At 38.1% G+C, this 21,435-nt stretch overlaps 4 protein-coding genes across 6 annotated transcripts in view; 2 read left to right on the top strand and 2 right to left on the bottom strand.

Annotated features, from left to right (window-relative positions):
* The window catches only part of daam1a (dishevelled associated activator of morphogenesis 1a), a 55,888-nt gene extending 52,866 nt beyond the window's left edge, over nt 1–3,022 (top strand). For all 3 annotated transcript variants that reach the window (XM_039672565.2, XM_039672540.2, XM_039672549.2), the window contains 2 exons: nt 568–738; nt 1,668–3,022. In XM_039672565.2, the coding sequence (XP_039528499.2) occupies nt 568–738; nt 1,668–1,877 (381 nt within the window). In that variant the 3' untranslated portion in view covers nt 1,878–3,022. The remainder of the gene's footprint in view (nt 1–567; nt 739–1,667) is intronic.
* Nucleotides 3,023–3,134: 112 nt separating this feature from the next.
* On the bottom strand, nt 3,135–7,625 carry gpr135 (G protein-coupled receptor 135). The gene has a single exon (XM_039654518.2). The coding sequence runs from the start codon at nt 7,422–7,424 to the stop codon at nt 6,093–6,095; it is 1,332 nt and encodes a 443-aa protein (XP_039510452.2). The 5' UTR covers nt 7,425–7,625; the 3' UTR covers nt 3,135–6,092.
* Nucleotides 7,626–9,184: 1,559 nt separating this feature from the next.
* On the top strand, nt 9,185–18,523 carry jkamp (jnk1/mapk8 associated membrane protein). The gene is made up of 7 exons (XM_039654519.2): nt 9,185–9,344; nt 9,531–9,610; nt 12,075–12,229; nt 12,376–12,582; nt 17,058–17,239; nt 17,327–17,403; nt 17,507–18,523. The coding sequence occupies exons 1-7, from the start codon at nt 9,341–9,343 to the stop codon at nt 17,723–17,725; spliced, it is 924 nt and encodes a 307-aa protein (XP_039510453.2). The 5' UTR covers nt 9,185–9,340; the 3' UTR covers nt 17,726–18,523.
* On the bottom strand, nt 18,103–20,838 carry LOC120464924 (uncharacterized). Its single transcript, XM_039654520.2, has 4 exons — nt 20,028–20,838; nt 19,835–19,937; nt 19,701–19,744; nt 18,103–18,961 (listed from the first exon to the last, which is right to left on the bottom strand). The coding sequence occupies exons 1-4, from the start codon at nt 20,160–20,162 to the stop codon at nt 18,812–18,814; spliced, it is 432 nt and encodes a 143-aa protein (XP_039510454.2). The 5' UTR covers nt 20,163–20,838; the 3' UTR covers nt 18,103–18,811.
* Between the last annotated feature and the right edge of the window lie 597 nt (nt 20,839–21,435).

Raw genomic sequence — 21,435 nt, 5'->3', positions numbered from 1 at the left:
TTTATATATATATATATATATATATATATATATATATAATTACACACAGTGCACCCACATATATTATGTAAACACAAACTTTTATTTTGGATGTGATTAATCACGATTAATTGTTTGAATGCCCTAATTTTAATATACTTAAAAATGTAATTTATTTCTGTGATGGAAAGCTGTTTTTTCAGCATTATTACTCCAGTCTTCAGTGTCACATGATCCTTTAGAAATCATATAAAAAAAATATATTCAAAGCAAAAAGTTATTTTAAATTGTAGTGATATTTCACAATATTACAGTTTTTAGTGTATTTTTGATCAAGTAAATACAACATGAACATAAAAGACTGTTCAAAAATATAAAATATCTTACCGACCCCAAACTTTTAAACTGGAGTGTATATGGGAAGGACATCACTAGTTCATTCTTGCGGCCTGTACCTGATCGATTTATTACATCAGTTTTTTTTTTATTACTCGCTAAGTTCAAGTGGCAAAGAATCCTGCATAAAATAATAATTATATGACATGAAGAATCACCCTCCTTAATGTGCTTGTCTTTCATTCTACACAGTTTGAGAAGGCCGTGAAGCACTTTGGGGAGGACGTCACACGCATGCAGCCCGATGAGTTCTTTGGCATCTTCGATCAGTTCCTACAGGCCTTCAGTGAAGCTAAACAGGACAACGAGAACATGCAACGACGCAAGGAGGAAGAGGAGCGCAGAGCCCGCATGGAGGCACAGGTAATGTGTAGGGGTACACGCATCCCCTTTCCAAGGCCCTTAAAAGTGTTGGACTAACAAAATTGTTTCCCTTTTCTAAGTAAAAAACCAAAACAATTATGAGCATGTTCAGAATGGCATACTACCGTTACCAAAGTTTGGAAACATTACTATTTTGAATGTTTTTGAAAGAAGTCTCTTATGCTCAAGCCTGCATTTATTTGATCAAAAATACAGCAATATTGTGACATATTATTACAATTTAAATGAATGGTTTTCTATTTGAATATACTTTTAAAATATTATTTATTTCTATGATGCTAAGGTAAATTTTCAGCACCATTACTCCCATCAGTGTCACATTCTAATATGATGATTTGCTGCTCAAGAAACATTTCTTATTATCAGTGCATTATAAATGTCTTCACTGTCGCTTTAGTGCAACAGTATGAAAAACAATGTAACATAGGTTTACTTTAGTCAAGATGCACCAGCTTACTTGATGTTAGGGGAACTAATGATTTCACTTCACTTCATTACTTGTCTGTGACAGACAGACGTTTTTAGTCATTGTGTCAGGTTCGAAATAGACTTTATCTCCAAAAATAAAAAGCATCTCAAGAGTTTTTTCTTAATCAAAAAGCGCAAGAACATGTCATATGTAATGTAAATCATATCTAAAATATTTTAGAAATTACTAGACAATATGCAGCACATTTATTTCCTAGTAATCATCCAGCAAACTGAGAATTAATCAAAATAAATACATGGGACAGACAGAGGGAAAAGGGTTATGAATAATTCTAATTAACTATAAAATAGTATGCTGCCTTCAATATACCCTGTGTAGTATGTTTTCCATTAAGCAAACTAAACACCTCCACAATGACAGACATTCAGACAAAAGGAAAACTTGCAGTCGAGATTAATGGAAATATGTCTGTGAACAGCTCAAGGAACAGCGTGAGAAGGAAAGAAAATCCAGGAAGGCCAAAGAGAACTGCGAGGAGGATGGAGAATTCGACGACCTGGTGTCTGCACTCCGATCCGGGGAGGTGTTCGACAAAGATCTATCGAAGATGAAGCACAACCGCAAACGTCCCGTCAAACAGAGCGCAGAGAGCAGCAGAGAGAGGCCCATCACCAAACTCAACATCTGAGGAGCGCTGCCTCCTGCTGGTAGAGATGAGACATTACACTCGTGTGCACTATGCTCTACCACTGTTTAGTATCCAGGCCCCATTCGTGCTGACTGCCAAAATACTTCTGGAAGATTTATAGAGGCTTTTCTAAACATGTAAATCACTTGACAGTGTTTGTGTTGAAGATGACTGGAGTTGTGCACCAAGGACACCATCGTTTTCCCCAGGGAAAGAACCAACAGAAAGGGCTACATGCTTTATAAAGCATCAAAACCCCCACCATTTTCATAGTTTTGATTCCCTGACAACCAGAAACCCTGTTTATTTCTGTCAGGTCAGATACTGCAAATGTTTTTGTTGAATTTTTTTTTGGTACTGTTCAACCTGGACTATCCAAAAAAACAGGCCTTGTTTTGCAATACGTGGTGTGGTAAACACTAAAAGTCAGTGTTTTCAGAAGTGATTTTTGCCAAATCAATGGATTTGAATGATAAAACCAGTGATACTTGTATCATGTGATTGGCCTGTAATAAGTATTTTCATTTTGTTACACTTGTAACTCAAGCAAGTGATTGTCAAGGCCATTCCAGACCTGTTAAAGCACAATGCACAACTTAAAAGCAAACTTTAGACCTCTTGTATAAAATTTCATTGAAATTAAAGTGTTTATTATAATCTACCGATGCCATGTATTACATGTACTGACAGGAATTATAGTGGAAATATGCTGAGGTCAAACTTTGATGGCAAATATATTGTAGAGAGACAAAACAACATGCACAATATACTTTTTTTTTTGCGGTTACCAAAAAGAACATTCATTCAAAAGAGCTGTGGATGCAAAACCTGCATCTTAAGCAAACCAAACTGACTGCCATGCATGTATATTCTTGTAATTTCTGTTTGTGTTTAAGGTTGTATATATGTACATATACCCATTGTTAACTCTTCGCAGACCAAGGCTTTTTCTTAGTCCTTGACACAATTTTGTGCTAATAATTTTCCTGTTGATCAGATGCCATTACATCTTTTTCACTAATAGTTCTTTGTAATACTTTGTAATAGTTTCCTTTGTTGGCGGGATTGTTTCATTTTCTTTATTTATAGAATCCATTTGGATGTAAGATATGTAATCAATAAACAAAACCCCGAGGGTCATTCCATTGGTGTATGACTGCTGAATTCATTCTTGAACTGCAACAAGATTTAACTGAAAATTAATTAAATAAGTGTCAAAGAGTGATCTAGAGTAATCAAACACAGTCGTAAAGGGTTAGGGTTAGACAAATTCAAACTTTATTTCAGGCAGATTCATATGGCAATGTTTAATAGCTAAACTGTCTCTGATATTTAAAAAAAATATATAATTTGAGTATTTAAAAATGTGAATGCATCTCTTCATTGTTATTGGAAACAACAAGGTAAGCTTAATGGTAAAAAAGAACACTTAATAATATGATCGTTTATGACTGTTAATACCATCTCAAAAATACATCCATTTCAAGGAAGGTTTCACATATAAAGGACAATGCTTTTATAAGATTGGTTTCTCAACACAATGTACCTGTCTAAATCTCTAAAACGGGTCTTACATTGACATAAATCCGGATAAATGTTTGAAGAAAGACAGATTTTCATAAAATAATATAGATTTATAAGCTCTGAGAAACATTAATGCTGGTTTAACCCCTCACATCAAACCAATAAATGGCAATCTGATGCTACAGTCATATACATTTATAAAATTCATAATTTGACAAACTCATGCTCCAATGTGGCAGACTGAAACAATGGAAATTGTTTCAAACATTTTAAAAACGGATATCAATGTATTCTGTGTTCTGTAAACCATGCTACATTCAACATTTAAGGCAGTTTGTTGTACAGGTTTGATGTTGATCATTCAAAATAGAATACTACTTTTTCTGTCAAAAAGCAGCATTTATGACCGTAATATAATATAATATGCTTTTTTTTGTTACAGATTATTAAAAGAAAATTACATCCCATCAAATTTGATTTGATTTGTCAAAAATGCAGTGTGATTTGGAGATCTTTTTACTACATTATATAAGGTACAGTCATGGTTCTGTTTTGTAAATGTGTAAAATGTGTGTTTAAACAAGCAAAGAAATACATTTCACAATGATGAAATAAAAATATTATAGCCCTATTTCTTAAAGACCTTGTCAATATGACTGATCGGTTAGTTACAAAACTCTCAACTCTTTTAAGTTTGTCTGTTAAAGGGGCTATATAAGAATTTCCATGCGTTAATTGCTTTATAATTGACAGTGTGTGAACAGCTTATAACGAAATGTTAAAAAAAACTAGGCGTTCTCCTACTTCCTAGACGGACACGGGACGTTTTTGCCAGAAAATCAAAAGAATGTGACGTTTCACGTGTTCGTTCAGGTATGACGTCACATTTTGGGCCAAACGGCCGACAAAAACCCAATAGGATTTTCCCATATGCATTTGAATTATTGTTAAGAACAAGCTCTGTGATCAACAAAAGTTTATGATACTTGCAACTTTTGTCCATCAGGATAATTATCACAGATGAACACAACTTCTATGAACTTTGAAGCCTAAATGCAGTCGCCAAAAGTAAAAAGCTAAAGACAGGCTATAAACGAACTACACCACGGCCCCTCAAATTCAACGTCACCTTCACTAAACTTCCGACAATTCCCAATTATAATAGTTTATAAGAGCACAATTTTAAGCATAACGAGGCTGTAAAAAGCGCGTGTCATACAAAGAAAATGGATTTATTCAGACTATGGTCTCACATCGCCGGATCTGAATCGTCTCCATAATTAATAATCAAAGTACCGTCTATAACAGTGTTTTTTTAATTACCTCATCTGTCGACATGATGTCGGTGAATTGCAGAGCTTGTGCAAACATATCCACATCTCTACGATCGGATGCTTTCTTAACTCCTGCTTTTTCACCGCTGTCATTACTTTTGCAGCAAATATTTCCGTATTCATCAAAACATCGCTCTCAGCAGCATGGACGGTGTCGGGATATTTCGTAACAGTACATCACTGCAAAGGTATTTCCAACTTCTTTTTACTCCTTAGCAAAGAAGGAAAAAGAACTTTGCTTTGAGTATGTCGGGGCTTCATGTCTCTTGTACGATACGTGCACAAGAGTGGTATAAGATTCTGGCTGCAGTTCACTAAATGGCCACCGGTGTCGCTATTAAACAAGGGAATTCTACATATAGCCCCTTTAATATTCCAGGTCAGCATTGACACCCCAGAGCAGATGATGAAGATGTGGTTTTAGGCTATGAGAGATTTCTGTAACCATTCAGCATTCGGTTTTTTCACAGTGTTGTAAAGCATTTGCATTAGGCTCAAGAGGGACTTTCATCTTGGCACTTCACGCACACATAGTCTACACATTATAACTGCTGATCACTACAATGATTCAGTTATACTTGGAGACTTTGGTTTCAAATATAGGTTGGTGGTAGCAAAAGTGTTAAACACAGCGACACTTTATAATGACTTATATGTAAATCATAAACATTATTAGAGCATAACAGATTAAATTCATATACATTGAAATAGTCATGAAACTTATTTTTATTTATATTTAACGCTGAAGAATGTAACTTTATACCACTGTGTCAATATGAAAATTGTCCTGTTTGTTTTGAGTGACCTAGGGTTAGCTGCAGGGGGCAGCGGGGAGACGTCCCTGCTGCCGCTCCACCACCGTGAGATGTTCCGGGATTAATGGAGCGAAACATCAATGAAGGGTGGCTCCCGGCTGATGACCCTGCAGCTACCCGAAATGGCACCGTCGGAGGTGCGGCAAGCAGAAATGCTCAGCAGGCAGTCATTTGCCTGTGCTGCCTACCACCAAGGTATAGTCCTTCCAAAATGCATTTCTTACAGAGGTTAAAAATGTAGTTAATGTCATTGCATTAGAAAATAAAATCAATGGAATCTGAGACTAAACTAATGTCCAAATCCAAACTTGTTTGTTAAAATCTAAACCCTAACAAACTTCTCTTTGTTTGTGCAATATGTTTGGTTAAAATAAATGCCATCTTACTTGATTGTGTTAGGGTATCCAATGAAATAAATGTAATTTTAGATTTTTAAGTGTGACCTACGTAATTTTTTGGGCCCACCTGTAGCACCTTCCTTCGTTAAAGTGACAAAAAGTTACTTTTATAAAATTACAAAGTCATCATAAAGTGTGAGTGCATTACAAACTGGTGTCAGCAGTCTCAACTTTGGGCACCGCCGGTTCAGTGATTGTATCCGCATGCGCATCTCTGCAGAAGAACACCGCCGGGTTTTTACAGGCCCACATGGCCACATCTCCCCCATTGGCCGGGCTGGAGGAAGACAGGCGGCTGTTTGCCCCGTGCCGGCTCACATACCGGTCCCGAATCCGGTCGGGCCGAGTCCGGACTGTGTCCCTGCGCTGCGTCTGCGTGGACAGGTACGCAGCTATGTTTCTAGTCCTGTATCCCTCCTCTCTGCTCCGGCCCAACAGCATGGATATATTTGGGTTCCTTATGGCATAAATCAACGGGTTGATGGCACCGTTAGCCCACGCCATCCAAATGGCCAATGTATCCATCGCGGGGTTAAAAGAGTATCTCCCGAGCGCGGTGATGATGCCCATCAGACAGTAAGGGCCCCAGCAGAAGATGCTGAACACGATCATGATGAGCACGGTGGTGGCGGTGCGCATCTCGCTGTAGAAGCGCAACAGGTGCGCATAAGTGGTCACCGGCCGCACCCTGATCTCCGACAGCCGAACGGTTTTACAGATGTTATAGTGGCAGAAGCACATGAGGGCGAAGGGAAGCAGGTAACACGCTACTATTAAAGCGATACTGTAGGTGGTGCCCATCCTAGAGGTGCCCGAGTGGAACACGTACATGCAATGGTAAAAGCCCTGTTTATGCACCACCAAGCGCCCGGAGGTCTCCATAATCAGGTACCAAGGAAACGAGAAGAGCACAGCGGAGAACCAAACGGCCGCCAGGAGCTGGATCGCTCTCCTCCGGCCGATTTTAGCTTGCGGCTGCCTGACGATAGCGTAATACCTGTCGAATGAGATGAGAGTCATGGTCAAGGTGGAGATAATGCCGAAACAGGTGTTAAAGAACCCGTTGGCTATGCAGAAAGGCTCTCCAAACATCCAGCTGCCATCCTTGCTGAAGAGCATCAAGAAGGAGAAGGGTAAACAAAGAACGGCCGTGAGAAAATCAGAGAGGGAGAGGGACATGATGAAAGCGTTAGTGACCGTTCTCAACTGCCTGTGTTTGATTATAACCACCACGACCGCTGAATTACCCAGACTGGACAGTAAGAAGATGGCCAGGAGGAGCAGCGCCTGCGCGGCCACCGCGATGCCCTGGAGAACCGAGTTCCCCTCCGAACTCAACACAGGGGGGTTTCGGTTCATCTCGCCCCCGGGTGTATAGTTGCTGTTTACAACGGGTTTGATGCTCACAATCTCTAAAATGAAGTCCGAACCTGACATGTTGTCCGCGGTCGTGTTGCTGATGCTGTGGAGATCCATTGGACACGGTTAGGGCGCATCCACAGGGTGGAAGAGAATTCATCCCTTGTCAGTATCTCCCGTGTCCGTATCACAGTAAAACGAGTAGCCTATGCGTTCCGATGTCACGGATGGTCCCTATGTAGTTCTTTGATGCCCTACACTGTGCTCGGAGTAAATAATGCTACCCCGTACCCTCCCCTGATACAGACTGAGCTGACAGTACTGCCCTCTTACTGTTAATGCGACACGACATCATTCCGCTAGGGGGCGCTAGGAGGCCCAGAGAGCCTATTCACCATTGAAACGCATTCAGATTTTACCACTGTTTGTGTTTCACTGGAAACATGTTTGCTGTAAAGTTTATCATCTTTTTTTTAAAGCAATTTAATTGAATATTTATATCGTAAATGGACACGGATATCGGTTGTCTCAATGTCTATAATATACTTTTTTATATACTTAATCGAGTGTGCACCAGCTCTGTGATTGGTCAATTTTGATAAGCGCTGAGAAAAGTAACAGACGCCCGCTGATAAGCATCGTTTGCTCCAGTTGTTGGGAGCTAACATGTCAACCTGATTGAATCAAATTCTCAATTGAATAAAAACAATCATTGTTAAGACGAATTAGGGTTAATTTACTTGCATACCAGTCTACGACTAACGTTACTGATTCTGCCTAATAAACAAAAACAGCAGTTAGCGTCCTAGAAAGTATACACTTCAATAAATTGTGACACAGTGAAACTTGAATAACCAGCTTTAAAAGGTATTTAATATTTTTTTTCTGCCCCGTTGTGCTTGACGAACGCCAGCCCATTTTTAGGACAGTTTCGATGTTATCGCTGCTCTACATGCTTTATTTCTAGGACACGCACCTCCCCGTGACGTTGGTTTGAAGCCGTTGCTATGACAACGGACCAGACTTTTTTCCAGCTGAATTACGCACTTTCTTATGATGATTGGTTTCAGTTGTTGTGCTTTATTCTGTCTGTCTGTCTGTCTGTCTGTCTGTCTTCTCTCTCTCTCGATGTCCGTGTCTTGCATTTTGGGTGTGTTTTTATAAACAGCCATTGAAGATGGTTGAACCCTTTCAATATTAAAATTCTATAATAAATAAGTGAAAGACACAATCATTCCACTTAAGAAATACTGTTGCAGTGCCAGTGTGTCATGGATTAAATAATGGTGATGCATATAACAGCCAAACTGGCATTTACGTATTCAGACACCGTCAACATTATCACAGTTTATTCACTAGTTTAGAAAATAGTAAAAAAAAAAAAAAAAAAAAAAAAAAAAAAAATCAGTTGGTATAATATTTCACTGGTTTTTGCATTCTTCTGTTAGACTATCTCAAATGAATTATGTTGAATAGCTCTAAGCTGTTACTGTAAATCTAAGTACACAATTAAATACGTAATTGCACTCAAAGAAAACATAGTCAGGTCAAAGTATCTGAATAATTTTTGGTCCCCAAGTTTTATACATTTTACTGGTCCACACTGTATGAAGAATCTTTGGGTATATGTCACAGGTTTCTTTCTTTAGCTATCCTCACATACATACATGAACTCTAGTGTCCTCCACCCACTAGCAAAAAACAAAAACAAAAAAAAACCCCAAAACCAAACAAATATTATATCTGTTGTCTGAATCATTTTTGGTTTGACTGTATATAGGCCTATCGTGGATCTGAATGAATGTCAAATGCATGTACACACATCTACTCCACACACCTTCTATTCTAGAGTACATCTGACCAGTGAGTGGCGCTGTCGAACAATTCACCTTTAGCAACACGTCCCACATTCACTCGAAGAAGAAGAGTGTCTTTATTCTTCCGGTTTCTGTTGCGTCGTTTAGATCGTTGCGATTTAAAATCACTAACCAACAAACTGGGCCTATCTATAGCTTTGTAATGCTGCATATGACATGGGTATGTTAAAACGAAAAAGATTTATTGCAAACAACTAATTACAATATCATTTTGAAGTGTTTTCTGCTGTTGATGGAAGCGCTAGTTTACTTCCATAACACAACAGCACACTGCTAATTAACGTTACATGTCTATATTTTGAATTAAAGGGTGTTTTTTAATGATGTTTTTGTGGATGTAATGCAGCTGTATCAATGAGCTCCACTTGTCCTGGGCTGTACTGTGGAAGGACCATCATAAATGAATCTATTGAAGGAGATTGTGGGGTAAGTGCATCATATTCATGTAAGGTTAACGGTAATCTGTCCGAATAAAACGCACAAATTGTGTAACTGCCTGATTACAATGTGTGCTCATGCAAAATGTCGTATTGACAGCACAGCTGTGTATATATTATGCACACTAATGTGCATTTTACTAGTTCACGCTGGTGTATTTCTGTAACACTGCATTAAGGTTTCATTTAGTAACATTACTTAAATACTCCCTTTGGTGAAAATCAAGTTTTTAATGTTGTTTATATGTATATGTGGTGTTTTTAATATGCTTTAAGACAATCCATGTACAACTGCATCCGTCAACACCTTTGCTGAGTAACTTATTTTCTCCTTAAAAATGCAGGGAACCAAAGACAGAGGCCCAGTCCCAATTCGCCTACTTATACTACTCCCTAAAAGTACTCTTTTTGTAAAGAAAAAGTAGAGTAGGCAAGCTTTGGGACATTCCATTTCGTCAGATCTTTGGACAGATCAGTTACGTGCATCCATCCTGTCACCGTAAACTGCCCTGTCAATCATCTCGTCACAGTTAAAATAAACAGATAAAGCAGACACCCCTCGTTTTGTTATGCTTTCTTTGTTTATTATATTAAATAAACATAACTATATATAAAATTACATCTAAACATATTAAAGTTTAGTTTCAAAGACTGAAGACTAATTTTTCTCGGTAATCTTCCGCTTTAAATCTCCCCAATGGGAAACTGAAGAGCAGCCTTGCATCAAATGCGGAACTTATGCGTGCATGTAGCCTATTGGCACGTAGCTTGAGTCTCAAAAAACGTGGTTTGAAATCGCTGGTGTTTCTGACGTCACAAACTACCTTGTAACCAATCACGTCAATGTGTGGATCTCTGAGCTGGTGTGGATACAGGGATAATAAGCATATTCATAGAACTGCACACGAAACAAAGCAGGGGTGTAGAGTTACATTCAAGCTATTTTAAGGCGTGAATAATTTTTGGGTGACCAAAGATGATTTTTAAGAGATAAAAGGACTACTTCAGGGGGACTTTAACTAAATGAGTTAACATGCACTTACACTGAATATTATACTTCTACAGCTTTTTTAAACTTAATGTTAACTTGTGCAAAGTGCCTGTGCAAAATCGTTTTTTGTTTGTTTTTTTTTTTTTTTAGTAATTGGTGGTTTAGTGTGTTTGAGTGCTCATCTATCTATAAATTACAGGAACGTGTGTCTGTCTGTGTGTTTGTCAGTCTGTCTGTGACTGTTTCAAACTTGACAGGTGTCTTGCTACAGGCACGAGTAAGTGCAGTGTCGAGTTTGACATTGTTTGGATTAGAAATGCAAAAGATCTTGTTACATATATCAGTAAAAGAAGGGCTTAGAAGGTTGTGGTTGAAAAATAAACATTCTGACAAACACCGTCAGCTAAATATTAAGTCAGAATGTTTATTTTTTTAAACCACAACCCTCTAATGTCAGAATGCTGTGGTTTAAAAATAAACATTCTGACAAACACTCTGTCAGCTAAATATTTAGTCAGCTACACTGTTTACTTCTTCTAAATATTATGTTTTATTCACAGCCATTATTTGTAGTAGCCTATTCACAAACTGTTAGCTCAAGCGTTGCGTTTTCTCAGAGTTCACTGTGTAGCCTGCTCCTTGAATCGTGTAGTTACATTAAATAATACATAAAAATGTCTCTGAACATTTGCTGTGATTGTACAGTAAACTGATTTAATGTTTAGCTGACTGAGTGTTTGTCAGAATGTTTATTTTTAAACCACAACCTTCTAAAAGTGCTTTTTTTACTGATATATTTATGCGAAAAACAGACAAACGTTCCTGTAATTTATAGATCGATGTTATGAAATCAAAACAAAATTTGTGTCTGTAAATATTAGTTGATGCACTTGAACTAACACAAACAATAAAAAATTGTATTTCTATTAACTAGTCTAGCATTAATTAACCAATATTTATAATATTATTGCTCGTTGTTTCTTTGCTAGAGGGTTTTTTAAAACTAGGGTCACAAGGGAGTAACAGAGGGTCCATTGAAAAGTTTAGAAAAAAAAACAGTTTTAAATAAATAATAAAATAAACATAATGACTATTATTAAAATAAATAATACATTAACAGTATTCTTATTAGTGAGTAGAAAAAAAATATGATAATGTAACTTATTTTTTAGATTTATAATATACAATTTCTAGTATATAAATTAGGTGTTTATAAAAGATAAATACCTTTTTCACACAAGGATGGTCATATTTAGGGGTCCATGGGATCTAAAATATTGAAAACATGTGTTAGATAATAGAAATGAGACCTTTTTGGAAAGTGTTACCTTTATTTATTTGTAAGTCCATGAGTTATTCCTAACGGCAACCGCTGTCACCTGGTCATCCGAGAACAGTTCTGCTTGTACTGATATGTACAGTATGATTGCTGTTTATAACCTTTACCATTCTCATCATAAAGGTCTGTCCTCGTGGCCAAAGGACAAACCTAGAGAAGATCTGCATGAAATGCACTGGGTCTCCTGAGCTGTATGACTGGCTGTACCTGGGCTTCATGGCGATGCTGCCTCTGGTCCTGCACTGGTTCTTCATTGAGTGGTATTCTGGGAAGAAAAGGTATCTTTTGTGCTAAACAATAGTAAGATATACTTATTAGAGGCAATATTATTGTGTGGATCTGATTTTATTTTGCAAAGCTATGCCTTAAACTTTGATAATGCATCTTTCCAAACTAACCGATGCTCTCCTAATCTCATCTCCAGTTCCAGTGCCCTTTTCCAGCATATCACGGCCCTGTTCGAGTGCACGGCAGCTGCCGCAGTGACTCTGCTGCTCAACGATCCCGTCGGCCAGCTGTCTATCCGTTCCTGTGAGGTTAAGATGCTTTCTGACTGGTACACCATGTTGTATAACCCCAGTCCCGACTACGTCACCACGCTGCACTGCACGCAGGAGGCCGTGTTCCCTCTGTGAGTGCCCTTTACATTTAATTTGATTTGAGGCTCCAGTTATTTCTGTTGGTTTCCAGGGGTGTAACTAGAGCTGATTGAGAATCAGTTTGTTTGAGGTAAATCACAATTCTGAATAGACAACTATACAATAACATACTTTACTAGAGGTTGTGACGAAATTGCTGCAGTCCACATTTTTTAAATTAATTTGAATTATTAAATCAGTCTGAACTTCATTTGCTTCATTACTGGATGAATCAGTGTTTTTAAACAAATCTCCGAATGAGTGACTCAATGATTCAATTAAATCGCCACCTACTGTTATAATGGTGTAATTGATACAATCTTTATTCGAAACAAGTTACTTTTTAAGGGGGATTTACATTTTGATCGCTACTGTAGACATCAGTGTTTATTTCCGAACTATAAACTTTTATCACAGTACTTCTGTGTCAATAGGCCTGTAGCGGCACGTCAAAATTACGCCAACGTCATTTTTTTGCGTCGACACCTCTTTATTTCTTTTTTTTTCCCGCCGTTCCCGGAGGTACAGCTCACCACACACAAGTGGGAGACCGAAACATTGCAAAATGGAGGACGAAACAGCAACCTCTTCACAAAATTCCCAGCAAAGCCATGCAAAAAGCCCCAACAAAAGAAAAAGTCTTGCCCTAAATTCATCGAAGGTATGGGAATCCTTCAAATTTAGTCCCAAACGTAAAGGTGTCGTTATTTGAGCTCTTTGCCAAATGGAGTTGGCATGAGTTAGCACAACAGCAGTGTGGGACCATCTGAAACGAAGGCACACCATTGTCACTCGTGAAGGAGCCAAAAACAAATACTAACATTGGCGAAATTAATTTAATTTTGTGAAGTGTGTCGTGTAGCTTGAGCTCTGCACACTTTGGTGGTTTTGCATTACAACTTTGCATTTTATTGAACAAGAGTTATGTTGGTACTGTAAACGAGTTAAACAAGCTGGCCTTTCATTTTGTATAACAGTAAAATAATTGCTGTGCAAAACTGTTGTTTAATGAAGTATATTAAGAATTTTTTGGTATTTATTTGAGAAACATTATGGTTTTTATTAATCGAGCAACAGAAAAAGAATTTTTGTATTAATCATCCATTTAGTTGTTAGATTAGTCAACTAATCGATACAATAATCGCTCGACTAATCGTTTAGTCAATAATCGTTTACCCCGGCCCTATGTGTTAATGTGAATTATTGTCACAGAAATAATGATACTGAATGGCTATTTGTGAGGCTGTTTCATTCCTATACATGACCACTGCACTCTCTTACTCCGAGGCAGCGGCATACTTGTGGAAGGCTTAATAGACATGGACAAATTGTTGTCATTTAGGAATAATATTGTGTGGGTGTTTGAATTGAGATTGCGATCTTTTAACGATTAAAAACTTGTGTAGCTCTAGGTGTAACAGCACACTCATGTCAAGATTTGGTTTGATACAATACTGATCTCACGATACTCTCATGATACTTTAAACAAAGCCAAAATAGTTCAAATGTTTTTTTTTTGTTTTTTTTCAAAGACATGATAAACGGTTAAAGGGTCATTCCACCTTTGGAAAGATGAATGTGTATTTAAAATGGGTAATTTATGTAGAAGAAATGTAAAATTATTTTTGAATTTAAAGCTTTCTAGACTGAGAAAAGACTGAAAATGTATTTTTGCCTTATGTGGATGAAAGACAACAACTCCTAGAATCTCCTTGCTTCGCTGCCCTAGGAGGCCACGCCTACCGGCAAACGCACAGTAGGTAAACAACAAGTCTAGGCTAGCGAGTCTCCGTTATGCGTCTGCCTGAAAATGCGTTTCGAGATTGCCCAAAATGTCCGGGATTTGGCTTTTGTGTTCTACAGTCTTCATTCACCATGTTTACTGTGGCGAGCGGGACGAGTGAGGGCCGTGTGGACTGGAGAACGACTCGAGTCATGTTTACTGTGGCGAGGCTGTGTGGAGAACAACGCGAGGCCGGTGGCGTGATTACCGATGAGCGGCAACTGAGACGCAAGTTACCGGTCTCGTATCTCTCACAGAGGAGTAGGAATTTTCTTAGCAATGTTAAAACCCACATCAACCGATCACTTGTTTAGCGTTCATGTAAATACTACATTCAGATTCAGCAATCAGAATGAATTCAGTTAGATTGAAACAAAAGCTGTAACTTAAACAATGCATGGCGACTGCAGAAAGCAAAAGCTGAATCCCGGACAAAAAGAGGATGGTAACACCTAAAGTTACTACTCAGCTTTCTCCACAGAACAACAGTCTGCTAGCTTAGCTTCCAAAAAAAAAGATGTGTAATCCCAATCCTCCATAATGCATCCGTCTGCGTATTCAGTACCTTCGTCCATATTTTCAAACCTTTTCTGCGGTGAAATCAGATGCACTGGCACTGATCTGTGATTGGTCTGTTAGCGCATTAGGTCCAACCCCCTATGGGCAGGTTTGAAAGGGTGGGATGGGATCTAGTGCTTGTAGTTTTTCCAGAAATCCCCCCTCTTACACTTCCTCCAACAATGACGTAAAATGACGATTTTGGCGTCATTGTAGGAGGAAGTGAAAAAGGAAAATAGCAGATTTCTCTCATCTCAGGGGAAAATGAGAGTGTTGCACGACCATTCAATAGTATAACTGGGTTTCTAACAATGGAAAGCTTAATGCAAATGGGTGGAGTGCCCCTTTAAGACAGTACTGTTCATTATGTTATGTCCACTTTCACTGACTGCTTAACATATAATATTTACAACTTTTTAAATATATGCAATGTATTTAACTTATTTATTTAAAATAATTAGAATTATATTCAGTCTCAACGGATTCCGAAGGCAAGTAATCACAGGAGACACATTTCATTTTCATTTATTTCATTTATTCGGTTTGAAACGTGTGTTAGTACCTGGTGTAAACGGTAATGCGTCTTGCCTGGCCACTTGTGATCGGATCACCGAAAACGCATGTTCACCCGCACCCAGCCAGGTAGAAACGGCTTCTCCCACACTCGCCCGATTTTCGTTATATGGGCTATATGCACGCATAAATTCCGCATTTGACGTAAGGATGCTCGTCCATTTCCGGTTGTGGAGATTAAAGCGGAGGAGAACCGAGGAAAACGGGATTATGGCAGAGTCTTCAAAATTTACTGTCCTCCAGTCTTTGAAATGAAACATACATACGTTTCGATGTAATTTTACATATAGTTATATTTATTTAATATAATTTTAAAAAGAAGCATAAACACAACAAGGGGTGTCTGTTTTATCTGTTTTTGTGACTAACGTTCCTTTAGTATAACCATGGAGTATAAAATTCAATATAAATTCTCGTTATTGCATTGGACTCTACGATCGGCGGAAGTTATCGAGCATCCCTAATGCTTCACCGGAAATACCGCCGTGCATAGAGCCCATTGAATATCATTTGAGGGCATCAGGCAGAAGCTATAAATATACGGGAGACTCCCGGAACTCCCGGCAGAGCTGGAATGTCTGTTTTGTTTTGTTTTTTTATCGCAAATTTGCAATACATTGTGACACGATAGACCAACGCCACTTTTGCGTCATCGAAGGGTAACGCCCCCTTTTGGGGGAAAACACCTCTATACTGTCTATGGGAAAACATACGGATTCCCATGAGAACAGAACTCGCACTAGATCTGCAAAGTTTCTTGATAGAAAAAATGGCACAAACTTAAAGAAGCTAACGTTACTGAATACGGGGTTACAGAGGTGTCCCTTTGAAATGGTCGAAAACTGGATTAATGACCCCACACAGCGGCCAAATATGGACTATTCAGACATCTAACGATACCACTATCTCGTGGAATCACCAAGTAAGTAGCCTTTTTTATTTATTTATTTATCATTTACACACTCACAGTAGCCTATGACAAACTACTAGACGACGAGGCCATGTCACTTGGATCATATTTAACTTGATTTACGCTATTGACAGTTTTGTTGTCGACTAGCTATTAGAAAGACTAAGCTGTTAGCAGCTAACATTACCTTATTAGACTATGTCAATAGCTTAAATCAAGTTAAATATGATCCATTCATCGTCTAGTTTGTCATACTGTGAGTGTTAATGAAAAAAAAAGGCTACGTGCTTACTTGGCGATTCCGAGATAGTGGTATCGTTAGATGTCTGAATAGTCCATATTTGGCCGCTGTGTGGGGTCATTAATCCAGTTTTCGACCATTTCAAAGGGACACCTCTGTAACCCCGTATTCAGTAACGTTAGCTTCTTTAAGTTTGTGCCATTTTTGCTATCAAGAAACTTTGCAGATCTAGTGCGAGTTCTGTTCTCATGGGAATCCGTATGTTTTCCCATAGACAGTATAGAGGTGTTTTCCCCCAAAAGGGGGCATTACCCTTCGATGACGCAAAAGTGGCGTTGGTCTATACATTGTTACAACCCTATTTCTTTCTGATTCCCTGTTTTTTGTTGTTGTTTTTTTTCAGGTACACCATTGTGTTGATCTACTACGCCTTCTGTCTTGTTTTCATGATGCTTCTGCGGCCACTTTTGGTCAAGAAGATTGCATGTGGCTTAGGCAAGACGGATCGTTTCAAGAGCATCTACGCAGCGCTGTACTTCTTCCCCATCCTCACTGTCCTGCAGGCAGTTGGAGGAGGACTTCTTTGTGAGTGTGTTTTTCATTTTTTAATGAACATTTGAAAATGTACCTAGTTGACATTTGTGTTTTTATATCTCCCTCTTATGTTTTCAGACTATGCATTTCCATATATTATTTTGGTGTTATCGTTGGTCACGTTGGCAGTTTACATGTCAGCTTCAGAGATACAGGTAATCATATTTATCCACTATATGTTTATTATTTATGTCGCAGTGCTTTTTAGTTCATGTTCTTGGACAAATATATAGAATATTTGTTGTTTATCTCCTGCAGTCTTTCAAAAACCTTGTGGCTAAGAAGAAACGCCTCGTGGTTCTCTTTAGCCATTGGCTCCTCCATGCATACGGTATCATTTCCATATCCCGACTGGATAAACTGGGGCAGGATTTGCCTTTGTTGGCTCTGGTGCCCGGACCCGCTCTCTTCTACCTGCTAACGGCCAGATTCACGGAGCCGAACAGAATTCTGTCAGAGGGTGGGAATGGACACTGATGTCACTTCCTTTGTAAGAGAACTTCTCCACAAACCTGCACGTTAGAACGGCACACAGATGCCGTGAAACAACGTTTAATTTAGTAACACCTTTGGCATAGACACCAAAAAGCCATAAACAAAACATTTAGTTATTACTCATGATATATTACCATAACATTTTCTGTTACATCTGTGAATATGCTTTTTTTGGGGTAAATTGATTGTAACCTAAGTATATATTTCATTATTATTTGAAATTTGTATCTATTGTCAAGTATAGTTACAAATCAACAATTTGCTGTAATATACAATGTATGTTTTGTGTGATATATACGAAACAGCTGGTCTGTGAATTTGAGTGCCCTGAAGTAATGTTAACCATTTTCCTATGACAAACTTTCTTGTGCCAAATATAATTGTATGTATTTCCGCTTTCTGTTCATGTGCGGTTAAATCATAGCTTAACACTATAAAAGGAATATCTTGACAAATCATATTAGCATGTTATGAATGTTTGGCTGCTGAATATGTAAGTCTGCACACACATTGTATTGTGGGAATAATTCTATGTAGTTTTCAATGTTCTCAGACTCGCATCCTCACCACTTGACTAAAGATTTTTTAAACGTATATTTATAAGTTCAACAGGTATGTGGAATATAACAAACTGATTAGAGACATTAATGTTTTAAACAGTTTTATTGAATATGTAATGTTTTACATGTTGGTGGTGAGTTACATTCATGGCTATCAAATCAATGAAAATGAACATTTGTCAACTGTGTTTGACTTGTTGAATAAATTATTGTGACAGTTTTTTTGCATAGATGTGATATTTTTTTAACAGTATTTAAAGCAAGTGTTTTTCAGAGTCATGGAAAATAACATGTCAGGTTATGTCAACTATCATTATCAATGTAAAAACTATTTTGCTCATTGTTAGTTCATGTAACCTAATGCAGAGAAAAGTAATTTTTACTAATAATCAATATACATGTTTCTAGTAAGACTCAATTCTAATATATTTCAAATCAGCTAGAAGTTTAGATTCTAAGAATGCTGTTCAATATTTAATATAATGTAAATGTTTATTTCCTGGCTTTTCTAGTTTGGCTTTTCGAATATGGAATTCATACCCACTAACTCTTTCTCCAGCCTGCTGTTGATGTCACCGATGCGGCGTTTTCTTTCTTGAATCCTTACGATGAGACTGTATATGCTTTCCACAATCTTCTGGTCTTGATCTGCAGATTCCTAATATAAAAGACTCCTGATTATGTCATGTATTGTAAAGTAAAGTAAAGACTTACTTCAATAGCCACAACATAAAACATGCAAGTTCGTCAGTTAAAGGAACATTCCAGTATCTTTTGCCATCCTTCTACGAAGCCCCCCTAGAACCACTTTGGCAAAAAAAAAAAAAAATATATAACTATCTTGTGGCCTCAAGATACTAACTCGTGGCCTCAAGATAGTAAATCGTGGCCTCAAGATAGTAGCTCGTGGCCTCAAGATACTATTTTGTGGCTTCAAGATACTATCTTGTGGCCTCAAGATATTAACTCGTGGCCTCAAGATACTATCTTGTGGCCTCAAGATATTAACTCGTGGCCTCAAGATACTATCTCGTGGCTTCAAGATACTATTTTGTGGCTTCAAGATACTATCTTGTGGCCTCAAGATACTATCTCATGACCTCAAGATAGTAACATGTGGCCTCAAGATAGAGTTAGTATCTTGAGGCCACGAGATAGTATCTTGAAGCCACGAGTTAGTATCTTGAGGCCACGAGCTCCGTATCCTTCAGTGTACATGAGAGCTTAAATGCAGGAATGTTCAGCTCTTCCATCGGTCTTTCACTCTGAGTGCATTACTTCAAACACAATTTTGTATTTTTGTAACAAATGGAGGGAGAAGTCGAGTAATAATCGACAGCATACCAACAGTGCCGCTGTTTGAGCTTAATTTGTATATTTTGCTTGTTTGCTTGTACCTCAGTAAGCAGCATATCTGTGGTCCAGGTGTCTATTAGACTCTCTAGGGATGGAAAAGACACATGATTGGTCAGGATCATTATACAAAGAGCACACTACTTTAAAATGGCTAAGTGCTTGTCAAAAGACTCACTAAAGAGGGACCGCTTTCCCTCTGTCATCCACTTGGCCTCCTGCATATACTTTTCCTTGTCTTTCTCTGCATCCAATATTTCCTCCTTCATTTGTTCAATGCACTGCAAGTACAGAGTTGTTAGAAAGCACTGTTGGAAAAACATTTCTAGCGATGTGCTGATGCGTCTGTGCTGATTAGGGCAAGTTTTCACCATATGCAGACGACTGTTTTCCATCTGAACTTGCTCAAGCATGACCCTGTTCTCATAGATGCTTTTTTCAACTGCACTGATCTCTGCAGCGTTAGAAGTTAACGTCTCCATATGCTTGGCCCTCAAAGTCATCATTTTTTTCTTCAGATCATCCTACATGGCAGAAAACATAAAAATAGACTCTGAGGCACTAATATACTAATCCGGATACATTTGAAAACGTATATTTTTCTCTAAGTTTTAGCCTTCCGTACACATAGATGTTGTTTTTGTCCTGCGAAAACCTTTTGAAAATGCTTTCCCAAGTGGATACATTTGAAAATGGCATTGTAGTGTAAAACCGGAAGTATTTGAAAACAATTAAGTGTTTAGTCATATGATGCACACCGATAGAAATCTCTGTTTATGCCAGTATGCAGTGGTGGAATGTAATGAAGTACAAATACTTTGTTACTGTACTTAAGTACTTTTTTCACGTATCTTTACTTTACTTAAGTAGAATAAATAGCGCATACTTTTTACTTTTACTTCGTTACATTTTGCAACAATTATTATACTTTCTACTCCACTACATTTCTACAACTTCTGTTACATTTTCATTACATTTTCTGATCAGTTTTTCCCCTGCCAAAACGTAATCTGACCGTCTGTCCGTTGCACGTTTGTCTCACCAGTGACGTTTGGTTGCCATAGAGCCTCCATTTTTGCACTCAGGTTCACTTTCAGAGAAAGTCAAAATTTCGACAGTGTTACCCCTTTCGGTTTTTTTTTTTGTGCGAAAAAAATAAGTTCTTCTTGAAATCTTCTTGAAACTCTGGATTCTGATAGAGGTCCATGGGACTTAGAACTGAGTGCAAAAATGGAGGCTCTAGACCATTCTAGAGTTGAGATATTTATAATGGCATAAATGCTACATGGTATCTCAATATCTCAGCTCTGGAAGGGTCTAGAGCCTCCATTTTTGCACTCAGGTCTGAGATTTATAATGGCATAAATGCTACGTGCTATCTCAATATATCTCAATATCTCAACTCTGGAAGGGTCTAGAGCCTCCATTTTTGCACTCAGGTCTATGTCCCATGGTCCTCTATCAGAATCCAGAGTTTCAAGAAGATTGGAGAAACTTATTTTTTCGCACAAAAAAAAAAAAAAAACGACAGGGGTAACATTGTCGTTTTATTATTTTGGGGTCGAAATTTTGAGTTTCTCTGATCTTCTTGAAACTCTGGATTCTGATAGAGGTCCATGGGACGTAGACCTGAGTGCAAAAATGGAGGCTCTAGACCCTTCCAGAGCTGAGATATTGAGATAGCACGTAGCATTTATGCCATTATAAATATCTCAATATCTCAACTCTAGAAGGGTCTAGAGCCTCCATTTTTGCACTCAGGTCTACGTCCCATGGTCC

The sequence above is a fragment of the Pimephales promelas genome, chromosome 15 (assembly GCF_988280905.1).
Source record: "Pimephales promelas chromosome 15, fPimPro1.hap1.1, whole genome shotgun sequence".
In the NCBI taxonomy this organism is placed as follows: Eukaryota; Metazoa; Chordata; class Actinopteri; order Cypriniformes; family Leuciscidae; genus Pimephales; species Pimephales promelas.
This window is presented reverse-complemented; position numbering and strand designations above follow the sequence as displayed.